Source organism: Cyclopterus lumpus, chromosome 8, assembly GCF_009769545.1.
Source record: "Cyclopterus lumpus isolate fCycLum1 chromosome 8, fCycLum1.pri, whole genome shotgun sequence".
Taxonomy (NCBI): domain Eukaryota; kingdom Metazoa; phylum Chordata; class Actinopteri; order Perciformes; family Cyclopteridae; genus Cyclopterus; species Cyclopterus lumpus.
The window spans coordinates 20,451,956-20,472,160 of NC_046973.1; the positions used below are offsets into that span (position 1 = coordinate 20,451,956).

Here is a 20,205-nt window from a genome sequence, read left to right on the forward strand (position 1 = left end):
GACTTTGGTTCGCGGAGCCTAATTCTACCCTGTGGAGGAGGGAGGAGATCACTAGTCTGCAGAAGACCTGCTCCTTGTGTCCGTGACTCACGACACGGCTGGTTGCAGCTGGGGGAGACACCCGGTTTCACTCTTTGATCCACTCTGTGAACGGGGATGCCCAGTGAAAAATAGATTTAGTTGGAAAGGAAATATAACAGTTACTGGCATAATAACGTGATTATATATTGAGTTTCTATTGTCAGCTGTGTAATCTTTTTATGGCTCCCCAGCACACTGAAGTGTGAGATTCCTTGATTTCACTGCCGGGTCAAAGTTCAGCTGTACTGGGATCAAGTTGAGATTGAGTTATGGATGAAAGTGTGTCATAACACTTATGAAACCGGATCTTTTACTTTGATTCAATGGGTGTCAGGACTGTATCAAACTATGGGTAATAAATTAATATCACAGAAAAGAATAATTTATCAGGCACATTTAGGTAAAGCAAGATAAAGGGTATATTTAAGGAATTAATTTACTGGATCTGACTTCCCAGAGTCTTGATTTGGTTAAGCATAATAATGTAATGCCTGTATCTATTTTGTTAAAGGTTAGACCATTATATTATTTACATATAATTATTACATTATTTATCCTAAGGGTCAGGTATGCTGTACTTTAGTCAATTTTATATATCCATAATCATGTCTTACCTCATTTTGTTCTAAGATCTTAAATAAAAAGTAATCATTGAGCTTGTTTTAGTTTATTCCAACTGGTCTGAAACTATGCTTAACAACAATTTGTCCCAGCATAAAGATATTTGGGCCCACAATGTCAAGTCTACCTTCTTACCGTGGAAGTGGATGATAAGAACAAAGAGGCACACTCCGATCCCCCCGAGGCAATGCAACTCATTTCCACCACATTCCTAGAAAATTCCCCCTGTTTTCCTTCGCTTCTCTCACCGGGAACTATGCGTGTCCTGAAGGGTTAACGGGAGTCATCGGCTAACTCCGAGAACGTTCTCTTTATGGTTAGATTTACCGTGCATCAGCATCTATAAAACCATTTAACAGGGTTAATGTTGTTAGGTACACAGACCTCAGTTGCCAGACAACATTGCCTCATAGTTTACGCAGGAGAGCGAGAGAATAATTTTATGGTCTTGTTGTTTTTTATTTCTTCTTCTCCCTCTAAAATGATGGTCTCATTATCTTGTTATCTCTTTTGCTCCTTTCTATTGCCCCATTTGTGTAAATATTTGCTTTTAATCCGCGTCTACCATCCTCTCATTCTGACATGAATCATTTCTTTGTCTCAAGCTCAATTATAAGAAACGTTCCTCCATATCAAACACACAAAACATGCATCATCTCCTGCAGGTTTTCCCTTTACCCACTTCTTCCCCTTACGTTGTGCACGGTGTGGCCTGCTCGGTCACCTCTTCCTCTGACTCCCAGTTTGCCAAGTGGAGACACGCGATTCATGCATTTCAGTGAGGGTGCAAATCCAGGCAGGGAGGCTGACCGGATGTAACCATGACAACCCTGCGGGCCGTGATGAACCTGCCCGTCATTCCATCACATACATTAATGCGTAATGAGGAATGAACGTACTATAACCTTTTTTTTTTACAGCATTGGTACCATCCTAAAATGAACTTCACTGGCCTATTAAAATAGTTAAATTAATTACTCCACCAGCTGCTGGAGCACTTTCTCCATGCAGTGTTTGCAGCCACAGCGCCCTCAGGCTGGCCTCGTGCTATGGGATCCCGTTGAATGGACAAGGTGGAGGGCAGACCACCTGGCTGGCTGACCTCTGGCTCCCTGCTGGTTGTCACCTCTGGCTGCCTCTGTCTATGCTCCTGTTGGTATGTCTCGTTTATCAGGCCCTCCGGCTCTCCTCCCAGACCTCCCAGCGCAGCACAGCCTCCAGCTTCCTCACGACAAGTTAAGACCGGTCTGTTGTTAACCTGCTGCTAACTAGTTGCTTCCTGTGTCCCAAAGTTGCGCCCAAGGCGTTAAATACTCATCATCTATGTCATCATCACATATACACTCACAGACATGTTTACATACATTTATTTGTGCTAAATATCCAGAAATGACACATAAATAGGAGATGTTGCCTTAACTTCAAAGGCACAAAAAGAGAGCTTGTATTACTATAATGAGTCACCGCCATCATCACTTTTAGGATAACAATCATTGTTGTTTATTTGTGATATGATGTGATTTCTTTTTTATGGACTTCCTCTTTCCATTTGTTATTCAATCAAAGCTAATGATCACAAATGAGGAGTGAGGACAGACGTCTCGTCCTCATCAGCATCCTTATCCTCTTTGTCTCAGTTCGTCCACAATAACAGAATTGCATCCTTTCAAATCGGTGATAATCAATATCAATTACAACCTGAATCTCTGAATGGGCTATGTGCAGAAGGGAATGCACACACACACACACACACACACACACACACACACACACACACACACACGGGCTGGAGGGGGATGGGGACGTGGAGTCTTAAGTCATCCAACCAGCCAACCAGCTCCCCTCGCTGAATAGATGCACGATCACCGAAACGAGAGGGGAGGCGCAACGGGCACGGAGCTGCTGGCTCTCTATATCCAGCGGCTCACAGGCGCTCTGACTCCATTCACTTCAGAGTCTCACACTGTCAAGGACCTGCAGACGGCTGCAAGACGGGGTCTGGAGAGCACGGCACCAAGAGGATCCGCTCGATTGGATTATATTCTTCCAGGACTATTAAATGCTCTCAGAGAGAACCGTGCGTCTCGATTCGGGTTCATTGTATCGACCGGCGCTTCTAGTTTGATATTTCAGTGCCCTGGGCTGAAGTTTGAAGGGTGAAGGACAAGTGCAATGCTCTTCAGACTCGCCTCCTAGGATTGTCCCACTTTGCGCCCGAGGAGCTGCGTGTCGAGCAGCCGCACAGGTCTCGGTTCAAGAGGACGCAGTCCGATGTGAATAAGAGTCGACGTCCAGCCTCCTCAGCTTTTCACGGTTGCGAGCAAGTGCACGGAGTTTGCCTGCGCCCGCTGAGCAGCTCGGACACCCCGGTTTCTCTCCCCGAGGGGATGGTTGTGGATCCCGTGGGGCCAGGAGCGATTCTGCGGCTCCTCCAGAATAGCACCTTTTTCTCGTTCGGGGTTCATTCTGAATTAAAGGGAGATGAGAGCCGCACTTTGTTACTTCCTGCTGTGGACGACGTACCTGCTGCTGGCCACCTCTGAGGTAAAGTTCGCAGGACATCCAGAGCCGTGCGGGGGCGGGTTGGCTCCCTGTGAGGGTGCAAAGTTCTCACGGAGCGCGCATTTCTCCAGCGGCTCCACGCCACTTCATGGCCGGAGAGCAGGCACTCAGCTGCGGTTCAAAGGATGCAATTAGCCTAGAAGATAAAGAGTATGAGCCGACATCATTTAAAGTGGTTCTTCATTTGAATCAACCGATCCAAACTGTATGTTCTAAGATAATAATAATAATAACAATAACAATAATAATATTAAGAGTATAGAGACTGAGACGCTATTCTAAAAACAGTGTGAACATGGATTCTTTTTGGGGAAGAAAGAACAAATAGCACATCTAGCTCCAGCCACCATGAGGTGTCCTGTGGCTCCTCGCTTTGGAAGCGTATCCCCGTTATTTTTGTGCCCAATGTGCGTGTCGCCTGAGCCAACTGGGCAAACGCTCCGGTCGGGCTGCGCGTTCATGGGAACCGCTCCGGGAGATATAAATAGCCGCTGTTCCCGTAAGGCTGCGCGTTAACGGGCGAGGTGCCCCGCATGACCGCAACAAGTGCAAAGTGGCGAGCCGCGGCGCACACGGGCAGGCGGCGCCCGGATGGCGCACAGTTCAGCGGACTTGTTAGCCGTGTTAGTCAAACTATAATCCATGTCGGTGGGGGCTCATTTGATTCATTCGTCATCCAATTAATAGTCACCGAAGTGGCTATATTAACATTTACCACCATCTCTACTATAACATGTATAATATATGACTTCCCAGTCCTGCGCCGTGCAGAGCTTCAGGCTTCCCTTAATTGCCTGATGTCTCGAGGGGTTCGCCCCCTCCTCTCCATGCACGAGGGGGCTCGGTGGGCTCGGTGTGTAGTCGGAGTTGGCACATGGTTGTAAAAGTGTTCTCGTCGGTGATCTTCCTGGTTTGAACCCGGCACGTTAACTTCTACAGACAAACAGTGACACACGTGTTGCCACCGACCCGACACATCTCTAACCATCATCTCTTGTTTATTGTTTCGCCCCCCCCCCCCCCCCCCTAAAGGAAGTGGAGTTTCCCCAGGAGCTGATAGACAGACTGTCCCACAGTGAAATCCACAGCATCAGCGACCTCCAGCGGCTACTGGACATTGACTCCGTAGGTAAATTCTGCCTCTTGATACTTTCATCAGCAGACATGTTTTAATCCCAGGTGTTGTATGTCACACTGCTGTTGTTGCCGTGACAACACGGAGTAAACAAAGGATGCTACTACAAACAGCTGCAGGGTGCCTTTATCAGCTGTAGAATGATGTTCTATTGTGGAATCACTTTTAAACATAGCCTTCTTGGTAGTAGGCTACACCTAAATGTGGTATGGGAACTTTCTATAAATATTTCTATAGTGAGGCAACATGTGCTCGCTTGAGGATCAAGTCAAATTACTATTACGTAAATGCATACAAAGGTCATATCTAAAATAATCTTTCCTGCCTTGTTGTCATTTAAACTGCAATATTCTCAGTACCACTGCTGGATGGATAGATTTATTGAATCACTGGAACCACTGATAATAGTGTCAGCATTCACGGATCCACTTGTGTTTAACAGTTGAAATAGGTAGCTGATGTTTGAATGTTATTTAAGTAAATAACATGTAGACACTGTAGAGGTTTAGTGGATTTAGTGATTCTTGAACGAACAGGGAAACCGGTTGTTTTGGCACATTCTGCTAATTACAAGCTGAAATCAAGCCCCGGCATGCACGAAGAAGCAGTTACGGTGAAAGCTGCATTTACTGTACACACGTGACAAAGATGGACTTTCACTGCCACTTTATTGTTGTTGTGCATAATCTTTCAGCTGCTGCAATAAATTGGCTTTATAGCAGCGGCTCGCCGGTCAGGCTGGTTTCCTCAGCTTCAGGTTGTTGGAGGTGATACTTCTTCCGTGGTGGGGGACTGGTCTGTCTCAGGCTGTCCTAGATTAAGTTACGGGGGTGCACTGGAAGAAGCTGTGTGCCTTCACACAAGCCTCTATTTACACAGACGTTGGCCGTATATCAAATTCAGGGCTCTCCCCTAAATATTTGTTGATGGAAATAGGTATTTAGTAAATTTGCTTTAACAGTTCCTGAATCATGTTAGCGGCCTCAATGATCAAATGGCAAAGCAACACTAAAGAACTTTCACTCAAGTATTCTTCTGTTTAACCACACGATTGATTTTCTGATGGGCGCATCAATTAGGATGACAAATAGCCCCACATCATTAGTGTGTTTTATTTATGAATTAACAATCAAACCAACCTGTACTCTACAGCAGTAATTGCCTCACTTTGCGTTGAGCCCATAACATTTCTCTGGTTTTGCTTCTAGCACGAGAAGAGGTGTTTATAATTGAATTAACATGTCTTTCTTCAAACACAGGAATGCTTTGCAGGGTAACAGTAGTAGGCTGATTATTATTACGAGGACATAAATCTGTCTGACGGCCAGCTCGGCGGCCCAGGCGAGCCCATTAAAAGACCTTTGACGCCAGCCAGAGGGGTATTTTCAGAGCTTTTGTTGCAGATGGCCAGGACAGTAAAGCTACCAGTACAGGCGGAACTGTACCGAGCATATATAAGGAGAGAGGAAAGGCTTATATGAGGTGTTGCTTTAACCCTTTGATCATCGGTACCTGGAAAATGTAACACGGACCGATGCTGTGTTTTATAGGTCGCAGCCGGGAAATCCTGGATTGTTTTGGTTAAGTCACAATCGTGTTATTTTGTCATCATCTGAGATCTCTGCCACTGGAAGGATGACTTCATCATCTAGCCTGTAAGGATGTGTCAGGATCCCTGGGAAGGCCTGCGGGGCTTTTCTCGCGGCTGTGTGTTTCATGTAGCGCTGCTCTGCTCAGTGCACACGTCCTGTTTGACTGACACATGAGATGACCCCGCTGAAGTCTGCAGATGGCTGTCTGGCCCCTGAGGTGCTCCTCTCCTCGCTCGTCTTCGTCTTTAACCCCGTCTCCCTCCTTAGGCCTTATCTCTCTCAGTGAAGGACTTTGACAGAAAAGGGAACCTGACTCTTGGCGCGGGGTGGAGGTGGAGGTGGAGGTGGAGGAGGGAGCAGGAGGGTCACGGAGGTTGTGTTCCTGCTACACTTCACTCAGGAAGGCTGACGTTTGTTGTGCAGTCTGCTTTCTGACAAGCTGGCACAGTGTTCACGGTGTGACCCTAAAATAATACTTTCTTTACCAACTCAGTCATGTTGACGAAGAAGAAACCAGGAAGAGAGGCAAAGAGAGAGAATTATGGATGCACTTGTTACAAAGAATTCAAAAACATGTGCGAGTAGCGGGAGAAAGGAAAAGCGGGGGAGGAGTGAAGGGAGGGAGCCGAGGCCCTCAGCTAATGGAGGGAGTAGTTTGCGAGTCATGAAAGCCTGATTCATGGTGAGAGACTGCCTCCTGTCCTCTTTTCTCTTGTCTCGGATGCTTCTTACTCACCTGGAACCAACAGAGGAGTAAACACCTCGCTCTTTCTATTCCTGTCTCCCGTAACTTCTCTCTTCGCTCCATTTTTCTCCTGCGTCTTCCTCCCCGATCGCTCTGATTGTCTCCCCTGCCCATGTTCCTCCTTTAACCGCAAAGAAAACACCCTCAGAAAGTCCTTTTATTGTGCTGAGAAAGGGACTCCGCAGTCTATAAAGGACTTCTTTATGCTCTCCCTCCCTTTCTCCTGTCAGCGCTGACACAAACTGTCTCCAGTGGTCACAGTGTGACGCCCTCCCTCACCCCAGTCCTTCTCTGAAAGGGGGGAGAGGGAGAGAGGGATAGGTGTGGTAGAGAGAGAGGAGGCACAGTGGGAGTTCTCTCAGTGACCCGCAGTGTTCAAAAAGTCGTCAGGTAGGAAAATCATCCAGCTGTCAAAATGAAGCCGAGGTGCGTTTGCACACGCGTGACCGCGTTCATGTGCGTCCGAGCGCCGGGCCTCAGCTGCAGTCGACTGTCTGACTGACGGCGTGACAGGTTAAGAAAGAATCCCTCCTCCACTCTCACCAGAGCACCAGACCTGAAAGAGAGGAGGCATTCAACAAAAAAGCAAATAAACAATCAATCTCTGTGTAGGTCGAGGAAATCCCTTCAGATGGCTGGTCGGAGCACAAAGGAGCTGGATGTGTTTGCCCGTGGCTAAGCTTTGTTGTGCTGGTGTACATTGGCTTTGAGCATGTTTCGGAGGATCATGAGAAGAGTTTGTGTAGTTGTGAGTGTGTCTTTATGTTCAGTGTACAGGTGTAGGATGGTGTCAGCCTGATGGGTCTGCTGTACCTACAGACAGGTAGACCCACCCACTTAGCAAACACAGGGCTGTGTCCTGTGAACGAGCTTTATCGCTTTATAGCTGCTCTGGCACTCTTCTGTAATCCAACTTGTATTCTGGGTGGGGACCAAAACAAGCAAGCTTTATCAGATGACCGTGACTGTGAATACGCTGAGCTGGCTCTATTAGTCTGGAGTTAGGGAGTCTCAAGGAGCCGCCACTGCAGCGTAACAAAACATTTACTTTTCCAAGCTGCCGAATGACTGAAAAAGTAAAGATTTTCAGGTAAATGAGCAACACCAAACCACCAATAATGGGATAATGGAGGCTGAGCACCACCTGTTAAATGATCACTTTAGTCCGTTTGTCTGTGAAGGAGCATGCTGACTCACCTGCGTCTAGATACTTTATTCCTGCTGGGAAGTGAGGCTGACGCACAAAGCTTGCAACTACACAGAGGTCTGTGTAATGTGTGCCTCCTGCTTGTACCCTGAGTACTCTGGACTGTTTACATACAATTTGTGACATCATCAGCAGTCGCCCTGCCAGCCATTAAATGGAAGGGAGCCCTTCAGGGAATCAAAGCGTGTGCTGCATACAGCACAAGAGGCCAGTAGGAAGTTACCATCTCATTATGGTCGTGTGACTAACTAAACACTGGTAGTTGTGGAAGAGGCATATAAAACATCAATAGCGGCTCACGTTCGGCCTCCTGCTGAGGCCGAGCACGCCGCCCACAACAGCCAACAAACCGGGATCGACCGACTCATCGCTGGTTTATTGGTTTGAAAAGGATTTTTGTGTTTTTCTTCCTCCCTGTGTGACATTCATTAATGAGGCTGCCTTCTGTTTTGACGAGGTGCGGGAAACAATGTTATCGAGGAGCCCAAGAACCACAAGCAGCACAACCACCAGAAGAACTACTCCCGTCACCACGGTTACTACAACGACCTGAAGAGCTCCCAGCACAGCCGACGCAAGAGGAGCATCGGTAAGACGGAGGTTGCGTCATGATCACACCTGGCACTGTATACTGTACATCACGACTTGGCACAACTTATTACGGTGTCACAATGCCCTCAAAATAACCTCTATTTGTAACACCTGACATTTGAGATCCCAGGAGATGAAACCGATCACTTTACGTGTCAAACTAAGCTAATAGTTGGTGGCCTTTATGTGGATAAAAGGAACCCTAATGAAGACGGCTACCCCGTATTTATGGCAATCAAGGAATCATGAGAAACGAGACTGGTGTGTGAGGTTGACGAGGACGTCTGACATGAAGCTTTATAATTGTCCGTGGGCTTGCAGATCTAAGACACACGCGTCAGGAGAGAAATATATCCTTGAGCGTGGAAATTCCAGGCATTCAGGGCTCAAGTTGCAGCTCGCCTGGGCTCTCAGTCAGATTTCTTCATAAAACGCCACGCGGTATGATATCCGATCGAGAAATAGAGAATACCATGTAGTGTGCAATGTGTGCGTGTTGGCCACAGCCCTCGCTGTGCAGCATTTAAAGCCACACGGGATAAAGCGGCTGGTTGTATTTCATGTATGTGGCCATATCATAAGTGTATGATACATATACCATGTTGGCAGCTGTCCACAAAAGCCCTCACGTTCTGTACATGCACACATCATCTTTACGACCACATCTTACTGTTCACCCTCTGTTACATCTTTATGTTTAAGTGCCTGTCAGAGCATTAAATCTAAAATGAATGCGTACTGCTTTCCTCTTTTCACTATGACCAACAGGGTCAAAGGCCATTATTAGATTTCCCACCGGCGGACATAAAGGTTTTCTGGCCTAGTAACGCTGCATTAACCCCAGTGAGGCCTCTGAACAAAGGAGCAGTCACTTTCTGTCTCACCGACTTCATTACAAAGCTCCTTAGCTGATATGAGATCAGCCTTTTGGATAGCTTGTCTTCGTAACAGCCTTAAAAGGAGGTTGGGTGTGATCCGAGGTTAGACGGACAGCTCCCACACCAATTAAGTCACCGAGTAATGAGCAGCAAAAGAATGCAGAAAGCAGCCGGGAGTGAAAAGGACGGATTCCAACAATACATCAGCATGCATTGGGGAAAACGTGTCACCGAACACTCGCGTAGATCAGGCACGTTAACCGGGCTCCTCCTTCTCCCCGTCTACCAGCAGAGGAGGCGGTCCCGGCGGTGTGTAAGACGCGGACGGTGATCTACGAGATCCCCAGGAGCCAGGTGGATCCCACGTCTGCCAACTTCCTGATATGGCCGCCCTGTGTGGAGGTGAAGCGCTGCACGGGCTGCTGCAACACGAGCAACATGCGCTGTCACCCTTCCCGCAAGCACCATCGCACCGTTAAGGTAAGACACGCACCCACACACACACACACACACACACACACGTACACACACACACACGCACACACACACACACACACATACACACACACACACACGCACACACAGCCCTAGAGATGAGATTGTGAGGTTGAAGTAATATCCTTACAATCAATCCAAACCATGAGTGCAGGGTTAAAAATGCAATATCATATTCACCTAATTCATTCCAAATCACACACACACACACACACACACACACACACACACACACACACACACACTTCCACCCAAATCTCCACCACGTTCCCTCTCCCCAGGTAAGTAAATCATATGACAGGTAAGGTTGGGTTGACCTGCCTACCTTCACGCTCCTTTTCACCCTCTTTACTCCACACCTACTTTTCTTTTCAATCCACAAGTCTCCTCTGAGCCTCCTTGGCCGGCGCCCAAATAGTGGCCACCTTACCTCCGCTGCCCCCTCCCCCCTCCCCTTCCAATACAGCCAATCACCACCCTGTCTCATCATCACTCTATCCCATGCTTGGCGAGAGGCCACGGGCGGCTGTGCCAGGAAGTGAAGGAGAGAAAGGACAAGGAGGGATGGTTGTTGGCACCTTCAGCCAGGACATCTGTTGAAGGGTTGACCAGGGAGGGATGCTCCTGCCAGACAGAAGACAGACAGACAGGCAAAGAGAGAAACAGTTTCCTGTACCTTGAGAATGTCCCAGTGTCGTCGGTTACTGCACAGCCATTCGTCCGCTCTCTGTTTGTTTGGCCCTTTGTCTTTTCTAGAAACAGGGGAGCCTGGAGGAGACAAGGCGACAAAGAGAACGAGAGAGGGATGGAATGGGGGTTGCACTGTTCTCAGAGGCTCTTTGGCATCGCGAGCTTGAAAACATGTCCTTCTGTTCAGGATCAGAGGAGACACCGGGGCTGTATTTACACTACAGACTGTTAGCCGGTGCACGGCTCTGTTTGAAGGTATGGCAGTTATGTGCTCTGTTCTCTAAGAGTAAGAGACAACCGGGGGATAAACAGGATAGCCTGGAACACTCTGTTTGTGTTTCCCTGTGAGTCTATCTCTGGACTTTAATCATTGTGGACACTGGGACATCAAGCAGGGTTTTAAAGATGCCGCCTTGATACACCTGCAGAGTAATACAACAACAATGTGGCTCAGGTCAGGAAGATGTATCAGAATGAATGGGAGGGCATTCTCCTCTTTTAGTCATGGAGCAGACAGTAACGTTGCTCTGGAAAGACGACCTATAGGGCACCAAGAACAGGGTTTACTTATCAGAGATGCTGACTCACAGTGCGGTAAGAGCTCTGGTGTACACCACAACCTGTCTGGCTGTGTGGATGCATGTCAGTCTCTTGCTCTGCCACACAGTAGGTGCTTCAATCGGAGCTTTGACGAGGGTGGGGGGGGGAGAAGGTTGACGACATGATACTATGAGGCTATACATTCAGCTATTCCTGGAATGCCATGATCCATGCAACTTAGGCCGTGTCCCCCCTCCCGTGACACTGAGGACAACATGAGCACACAGGCGGTGGTTGGCAGGGATCCCTCGGGGGCTGTTTTTCCAAGGGCGAGGGGGGGCCGAGAGGCGTCGTATCCCTGGAAAGGTCATTCGTCAGGGCTCGCTCCGGTCAGGAGACATTCACCACTCTGTGTGTGAGAAACATTGTCTCATGCCAAGTTTTTTTTCCTGTCTGTCCTCTGAGCAGTTAGCCTGAATAGGGGTTCAGTTTGTGCTGCTCCCTCCGTTTATTAGAAAGCTAAAAATGTTGCCGTCTACCTTGTGCCCGACTTGTTTTCCTTCTCTCCAACGATGGGAAAAGAACACATCTTCTGTGTTTCTTTCCATCTCATGCCACTGTGCATTTGTCCAAATGCACCTTTTATTTATTTATTTATTTATTCCCCCTCTTCTGTTTCTATCCCTTTTTTCCTTTTTCATGCAATGGACCCAAAAAGAGAGAACGGGTCTGTGCAGGCCCTTTGCTGTATAAGCCTGTCCTGTTCAGTGCAGGGTAATAAAAACACAACTTTAAATAGGACTAGTCTGAGGGAGGAAAAGGGGCCGATATTAAAGTCACTCTTTTTCTTGCACACGGTCTCCCCTCCTTTAATTATCTTGAATTTCTTTTGCACGTATATATTTGGTTGTATCTCTAAGACGTGAGTGTGTAGGTTAGCATAACCTAGCGTAGCAAAGACAAAGTAAATGACAACCAATCAGATGCAGGTTAAGTAAAACCGAGATGCAGACAGAGAGAGTCGTGGAAACAGACAGCAGAGAGGCAAACAGAATTCTTAATGAGTTTTTATGTATTCAGGCTCTATCATCCCAGCATTCCTTTAGCTCCTCCTTCACCCCCATCCCACCTCCTTTTGCACTTTCAATGACACCACATTCACTCCCTCTGTCCCGGCATCTCGTCTCTCTTCTTTTCCATCGAAGTGATTCCTTTTGGTGTTTTATCACCGAAGGCTGGCAGCACATGTTGGCCATTTTGCCAGAGTCCGGATATGACATGAAATAACATGCAATTAAATAGCAGAATTAGTTATATAATTGGTCTCCTTTGGTTGTTAATTCATACCCTCTGCTTTTTACTTTACCTCCTTCTCACTTCTTATTTATTTTTTTCTTCCTCCTCACATCTTCCTCTCTGTCGGCTCCAGCTGTGTCCAGTATTCAGTGCTTTTGGCTCCGATGCTTGCTAGACGAACTTGCTCATTAAACAACTGGAGATTTTAGATAGGCAGGACTGAAGAGACTAGTATACAAGGTGTGTGTGTGTGTGTGTGTGTGTGTGTGTGTGTGTGTGTGCGTGTGTGTGTGTGCGTGTGTGTGTGTGTGTGTGTGTGTGTGTGTGTGTGTGTGTGTGTGTGTGTGCGTGTGTGTGTGTGCGTGTGTGTGTGTGCGTGTGTTGGGGGTTAGGAAGAGATCTCGACGTGCATGGGCATTCTTTTGCACATTAGTCTTTGTGCGTATGGCTGTGTGTGAATCTGAATGCCTCTCTGTTTGTTCTTCCTATGGGGCTGATTAAACAGCCCATGCAACGGGCAAAGAATGGAGCTGTCACTCATCCGCTCACTCATTAACTCTTAAGGCTTCTGCAGTAGATTTGGGCTTTAAGTTCATTGCTTTCGCCACAAAAACCACATGTGCAGACAAGTGGTACAAGTACAGTACTCCAGGAAATCCAAAAGTGTAAACGAGGTGTTCTCCTTGATTCAAGGAGAGCGCTTGGAATTATTATTATTATTATTATTAATTATGATCTTGAGTCCCCCCCAAAGTAAGAAAGAAATGCTAAACTACAGTATTCACTCTGTAAATAGTATTTGAATGTTCTTATTTTCAAAATGAACACAATTCCGATCTAAAGGAGCCGTCCATGAGAACTAAACCTTTTCATTGCTCTCATCAAACAACGAAGCTCAGTTTGGTTTAGGAGCTGGAAACTGTTGATGGTCCTTAAAGCATATGTACAAGAGGTCAGAGAGGGTTGTCGGCGCACATCTGTGTAAACCCAAGAAGAGAGCTTGTTTGTGTGTGTGTGTGTGTGTGTGTGTGTGTGTGTGTGTGAGTGAGAGCGCTCTATGCTATGCTACGTAAACCCGCCAACCGCAGCGCAGGGACGAGGCCATTTGTGTGAAGGGGCAACGAGACGAAGACGGGAAGCAGAGTAATGAAGTGTTGATGGCTGCTGGATCAAAGTGGAGGCTGACAGAGGCCAGGCGGATGCAGCCACAGCGCTGAGTGTGGGGGTCCACACATCTCCCTGCACTGGCCCCGACCCCATCACACACACACACACACACACACACACACACCTACAAACACTCACACACACACACACACAGCGACGGTGGGTCAGATCCGGGTGTTGGGGGAAGCAGTAGCTGTAGCCCTGCGGTTGTGTGGGACCCTGACTTACGGGGTGTTTCATAAATAAAAGGCAGTGTGACGGTGATACAGTGAGCATGATTTATGGTCGTCTGAGGGGTCCTGTGGATTACGTGAGGGCGGGGGGGGGGGGGGGGGGGGGGGGGGGGGAGGGGGAGAGGTTAGATGGGACTGAGGGGCCCCCCTGTTTGAAGTCCTTTGCAGCTGTGAATTATTTTCCCTTTGATTCACTCTTCTACTAGATGAAGAAGGGTGAGAGAGTTTGTGTGTGTGTGTATAAATGTGTGTGTGTGTGTGTGTGTTGTGCACGGCAGGGGTTGTGGGGCGGGTCAGAGACCATGGGAGCGTCCCGGCGAAGCCAGAAGCCAGAGAGTTTGGCTACTGCTGCACCGGCTGGAATGCATCAGCTTGGGCAGGAAAAGTAGCAGTCGTATTTTAATCATATTTTACTTCATTTCTGTATTTTCCTTCACTCCTCCTCTCCTGTCCTCCCTTTCGCTCTTCCCCTCTGACTTCATCCTCCCCCTCCAACTCTCTCCTCCACTCCAGTCTCGGAGTCTGATTGTCTGTTCTGTGAAATAGTTGTTCACTCCCTCCTCACTCTTTCTGTCTCGCTCCTGCAACCGAGCCATCTCCCACTCTCTAATTTCGCCCCTCTGCCAGTCTTTGCCATTTGTTCTCTTTCATTAAAATCCTCTTTGCTCTTTCAAGTGCTCAGTGTAAAGTCTTTCTCCTGCAATTGTTCTTTAAAGACAGACAGGCAGGGGGGGCAACACATAAGTGGAAAGATTACTCATCTTTGGATTCTTTGATATTTGATATTGCACAATGGTTCTTTTGGGCTCTGACGGGGAAGGGAGGCACTTGATGAGGTCAGGGGCAGATAGATATTCACATCAGGTGTTCCATAAATATGCATGTGTGGGAGAGCGAAGTGGTGTGCCATGAAGTTTTGGAGACCTGTGAGTCACTCTCCTGGCTTCCTCTCCTTTCCACACACCTGTGATAACCCCGTGTGTGTGTGTGTGTGTGTGTGTGTGTGTGTGTGTGTGTGTGTGTTGTAGGCTGCGTCTACTGTGGTTTTGCTCTCTCTGCTTCTGCATCGCTCCTCTGGGTGCCATGTTCTCTTTGTCTGACTCTTTAAACGACGGACCGATGGAGACACAGACGGTTTCTTGACGTTCCTGCAGCTTTCCTTATCTTTCCTCCACTTGCTCACAGTTGTAGCATCTCAACAAGAGCTCTTTGTTTGCGGGGCACGAGCTCTGCAAGTCTCCCTCCTGATAAATGAATCGCCGCCCCACTCTGCCTCTTTCCACACACACACACACACACACACACACACACACACACACACACACACACATTCTTATTTTCTTGTGCTTGATTCGGTCACTGTTCCAGTTTACGATGGCCCGCGGTGCACGTTCACAACCCTGTTGTGTTTTCCTTGGAAAGCCGGAGTGAAACTTTCCCCTCCATCATGCTCTCATCAGTGCTCCGTGCTCAGGGAATTCCCAATTAGTCCGACTGGGACAATCGGCTCCACACAGAGGGCCGCTGAGACACTGAGGACACGCTGAAGGGGGTGCACTTCCCAGCGCCCCCTGCCTCACCCCAACCCTTTGGATTGGATATCATTCCACAGCCACTTCTCAGGGCCCCGGATTTCTGGGGAGTTTAGATCGGTTTGATTTATACAAAGAGGGGCCCCTCGGCGGAGCATGGGGGTCTCTTTCTGATGTATGTTTTATTTGGGAAGTCGTTGACTCCGGTCCGGGGTAGGAAGCCGGCGTCCTTTGTGTGGCAAAGAAGTGGCTTAAAATGGGAGAATATGGATGTGAAGTGGAAGGATTGTAGGAGTGAAGATCTCCGTTTCTAAAGCGTCAACAACAGGAAACAGGAAACAAGACAGAAAGAGAGCGCGTTGACAAAGTGGGCACGGCAACATTATTATTATAGACATCCACAGACACATATGAAGGTGTGAGTGTCCTGCAGAGAGGGCTTTTAGCCACGCCGTGTGAGGGGCAAGGACAACATGCTACCGGTCCTCTTCAAGGGTCTTCATCGCTTTATCCGGTTAGTGTGTGTTGGTCACGAGGACAAGCCTGAGTGAGAAGTGTCAGACATCGCTTCCCTCTTTTGACTTTCAAACCCTCCTCTGCCGTCCGCGTGTTTCATCTCTCAGTCAGATGCTTTGATTAAATATTAGCAAGTTTTCTGAGAAATTCATGTGTTTCTGTGTGACTGTCTGCACTTTGCTTCCATCTATCCTGTCAGCTGCAGTGCAATAAAGTTCCTCGGTGAGTAACCCAGAAACTAAATGTTAATAGGTAACATATGAATGTCATCTAATGCTAATCATGGTCGGTCCCTCCTCCCCTTCCTTAAATAACACCCTCTGTTTGCACACACTCACTCACACACACACACACACACACACACACACACACACACACACACACACACACACCACCGTTCCCTAATGAGAGTGATGGTCCACCTTCCTGCTCTCAGTTCTTCCCTGCTCTGGCCCTCTCTCTCTCTCTCTCTCTCTCTGTCAGGGCCTGATAACAGCAACCCAGACACCATTGTCCTCTGTTTGCTCACTGCATACCTTCTCTGCTTGCTTACCCTCTTTTTACTCCCTCTCTTCTTTCTCTTTCTCTTCTCTCCATGGAAAGAAACAGTTGCAAAAGAAGCCGCCGGCCCGTGATCTCTGCGTCGGGCTTCCCAGACGACGCTCGTTGTTGCAGCGTTGACACGAGGCAGCTCGAGTTGTGTGAATCTCAACATTTGACTTTGTTTTATCAGACGGGGATTGGTATGTTCGTTTTTCTGCTTGACTAATTCAGCTTTGGCCCTGAGCCATCACAGGATAGAGGAAGAAAGCCTCTCATCAGTTTTGGCCCTGCGTCTGTGCATGTGTGAGCCTCATGCTGACTGCAAAACAGTGTTGTTCATAACACCAGAGAGGGCTGGGAGATTGTCAGCCAATATCCTCTCTCGTGCAGCGACCAGGAAGATGGGTGAAGCCGGGGATATTGTTTCCATGTGGCCCCCGGGCCCTCAATGGTGGATGGGAAGGTTACCTGCCCTTGGCACTCACATCAGAGAGGGAAGAGCATGTAGCCACCTCCCAGAGTTACACAACAAGATCATCATAACCTCCAAGGAACCTTCTCTATTCAGCTTTCATCTAAGCTTTAATCAACATAGCCTATTCATAACCCTCCGAGGATTGGTCCTTTTCATTACTAGCTGTTGGGTGGGAAGTGGAGGTCAGACCTGTTGTGTTAAACTGAGAGGGTGTTAGCTGGACTGAGGGATCAGAATTCCTGCATTACATTTGTGTTACATTGGAAGGCTGATTTCTGGGGTTGTCCCGCCTAGATTAGACCACGTAAGCTGTATTTCTTGCATGCACATGTTAAGCAGCACTTTCCCTAACCTATGAAGAAGTATTAATGTGGTTTAAGAGCAGCCTGCATGTCAGAACAAGGACAGGGAGTTTATGTGTGTGTCTGTCTGGATGTGGATGCTCCACGTCAAGGAGGGGGGGGGGGGGATCCCAGCCTCTCTTCTCCTGCCAGGGTAAAGCTTCCCTGGGCTTTAGGGCGTACACTGCTCCCCCCCCCTGCCCTCCACCTCTCCTCTCCCATTGTTTGAGCTTGCTTGGACAAGGTCATGTACTCCATTCAGTATTTACACACCTGATCAACAGCCCACAGAGCACACAGCGAGCGGAACCCAATGCATCAGCCTCTGAGGAATGCTGCAGTCACACTTCAAACACGGCGAGGCGTAGTGACGGCCGGCGTTTCTTTTTATGAATCGGTTTATGAAAGAGTCATCAGTCACAGCGCTACGCCTCTCGATGTTTGCGGATGGGCAAAGAGTGTGTGCGTTCATTGGTGACACAAGCACGGCGAAGAGTAATGATGGAGCTGGCCGAGCAGCTAACCTCTCCTCCCTCTCCCTCACTTCAGGTAGCGAAGGTGGAGTACGTGAAGAGGAGACCCAAGCTGAAAGAGGTCTTTGTGCGGTTAGAAGACCACCTGGAGTGTGTGTGTGCGTCACAACATCATGTGGTGGAGCACTCGGATGCAGAAACAGGTAAATGTGACGCTCAAATTCTTACGTAATCACAAATAGTGTCCCAGCATTGCTTGAAATATTACACTGATTTTGAGTTTGATGGCTGAGCCCCGCCCCCATCCCTGCGTCATCGTGCATCATTGTGTTTCTCGTTCCTCATGTCTGTCTGATAGTCTCTCTCTCTCTCTCTCTCTCTCTCTCTCTCTCTCTCTCTCTCGCTTTGCACTGGATGACCTTTTTCTATGACTGCTTCCAAGACGGACACACCTGTGGAAGTCCTGCTATTGCAAAACTGTAAAGCTTGTGTGTTTGTGCCTTGTTAGACGAGGGTGTGTGTGTGTGTGCGTGTGCCTGTGCGTGTGCCTGTGCGTGTGTGTGTGTGTGTGTTAAGGGAGGGTGTCCAAAGGCTGCTTGGCATGCCAGCAGGTAAATCTGCCAGAGCCTTGATCTGAAGCCTTTCTCTCCCTGGGAGCAGATAAGCGCTGATGTGTGCTGATAAGGCATCTGAAGTATTTATAGTGTGTTGTATCTTTGCACCCTCCGCTTCTGTCCCAGGGCTGTTGTGCCTCTCTCTGTATCACCTGCTTCTTGCTTTTAACCGTCCGTCCTATCCACCCTCCCCAACTTTGTGTTTTCAGGCCACCGTAGGGCTAAAGGTAAAAAAAGGAAACCTAAAAAGCTAAGGCCCAGCAAGGATTTATTGGCGACATAATAAAGTTGCACTCATTACCCAAAGTCCACTGAAGAGCTGTGAAGGGAACAGGTAGGACTTTAGCAACATGGCGGCCTCTCACCTTTTGGCACTGCAATCGCCCTATCAGGGCACAGGGTGGCCTGCCAATCACCATCACCAATCACATCACAGCCAATCAGTGTGAGAAGAGGGAGGGCTCAGGCGTGCCGAATGCTGCATGCTGATTCTGAGGCCTCCTGAGCATGCACGCCACATACAGTACATATGCTTTGTGTCACAGTGCTCGTCGTGTGGTTGTGTGCACTGTTGTTGTTGTTGTTGTTTATACAGTAACAGCCACTGTATGTCACTGTTTGTTTCACGGCTTAAAAGACACCCTTGCCTTTTCTTGTTATTACCAATTATCGTCTTCTCTCTTCTCCCGTCTGTAACCAAAAGAGAGAGGATTAAAAAAAAAAAAAGAACCACAGACGTTTTCTTGCCCAGCACTCGGTCTTTTTCACATGAAATGTCATATTTTGACATAATGATGTGTGGTCTGATCACTGTCTTTGAAATCTGGACAAACCTGATTCAGAACTTTGTGGGTCTTGCGTGTGTTGTGTCCGCTTGTTGGAAATGCATGAGTTCTTATTCTCATTCTTATCATGATGAAACCCACGTGCTGTGTTTGTGTAACGGTGATATTAATCTGAGCTTTCTCTCTCTCTCTCTCTCTCGCTCTCGCTCTCTCCCACAGTGGACGTGAGGTGAGACCAATCAGAGCAAGGGACTTCAGCGTGGGCGGGACCTAAATGGAGGATGTCACCAACAGGAGACCTGCTCTGTCCTCTCCCCCACCGCCGTGCGACCTTCGTTTCAAAAGGACAAACTTTTCTGTTAAGACGAGACACTGAAAACAAACAACAGACAAAAATGAATAAGATGCCAAAGGTGCTTTTTAAAAAAAACAAAAAAACGAGTGATGATGACTTCTTCTGTGGAACGCCACCTACCCGGACAACTGAACCCTGCTGCTGATTAAGAAGGAAAGAGAACGATGGGGTAGCTCGGGCAGGCAGAGGCCGAAGGGAGATGATGAAAGGGATTTGTGTTGAACATTTTGAGACTTTGTTTGAACGAGACGCACAACAGAAACCGCTACGAAGCAGTCGGATCAAACCTTTTGTGGGAACCCGGTGCTCAGACTCCAAAACAGCGGTGGATGACCTCCAGCTGGGCGACATAAAAGTGGCCTGCCCTGTTTAAATGACTCTTGCTTTCACAGGAAGAGAGAAAGAGAGATCAAGGAAAAACAATGGAAAGAGAGAAAGAGAGAGTCAAATGGAAGTGTTTTTTTTTTTTTTTTCTAAAAAAACTCCATGGAGTATCAAACATTTTGAGTTTGGGGATGTTTGCTCTGAGTAAAGAGGAGATCTTCTCGAAGACCCCTGGGGGTCTGTGACTTTGCCCACTTGCTATGTACAGTTGAATTTGAAAAGGAAGACGCGGCGCTACTTACAAACTATTTATATGTGTGGACGTTTGCTTTCTGTCTCTTCCAGAACAAAAGAAAGAACAAAAAGATGTTTTAATAATTTTGGAGACATGCAAGAGTTCTGTGTGGTCCGGTT

General features: G+C 47.9%; 1 protein-coding gene across 2 annotated transcripts; it reads left to right on the forward strand.

Annotated features, from left to right (window-relative positions):
- The first annotated feature begins 3,086 nt into the window (after positions 1-3,086).
- Positions 3,087-19,903, forward strand: pdgfab (platelet-derived growth factor alpha polypeptide b). 2 transcript variants are annotated; one of them, XM_034539620.1, is made up of 6 exons: positions 3,087-3,246; positions 4,297-4,393; positions 8,401-8,532; positions 9,702-9,892; positions 17,790-17,916; positions 19,332-19,903. In XM_034539620.1, exons 1-6 carry the CDS (start codon positions 3,184-3,186, stop codon positions 19,343-19,345), a joined length of 624 nt encoding a protein of 207 aa, XP_034395511.1. In that variant the 5' UTR covers positions 3,087-3,183; the 3' UTR covers positions 19,346-19,903. The 2 variants fall into 2 exon arrangements, with proteins under 2 accessions (XP_034395511.1, XP_034395510.1); XM_034539619.1 differs by lacking the exon at positions 19,332-19,903 and adding an exon at positions 18,537-18,643.
- The last annotated feature ends 302 nt before the right edge of the window (positions 19,904-20,205 follow it).

Coding starts and splice junctions, on each gene's coding strand:
- pdgfab (XM_034539619.1), top strand. CDS start 3,184: ATGAGAGCCGCACTTTGTTACTTCCTGCTGTGGACGACGTACCTGCTG. Junction 8,533..9,701: donor CCGACGCAAGAGGAGCATCG/GTAAGACGGAGG, acceptor CCCGTCTACCAG/CAGAGGAGGCGGTCCCGGCG. Junction 9,893..17,789: donor AGCACCATCGCACCGTTAAG/GTAAGACACGCA, acceptor CCCTCACTTCAG/GTAGCGAAGGTGGAGTACGT.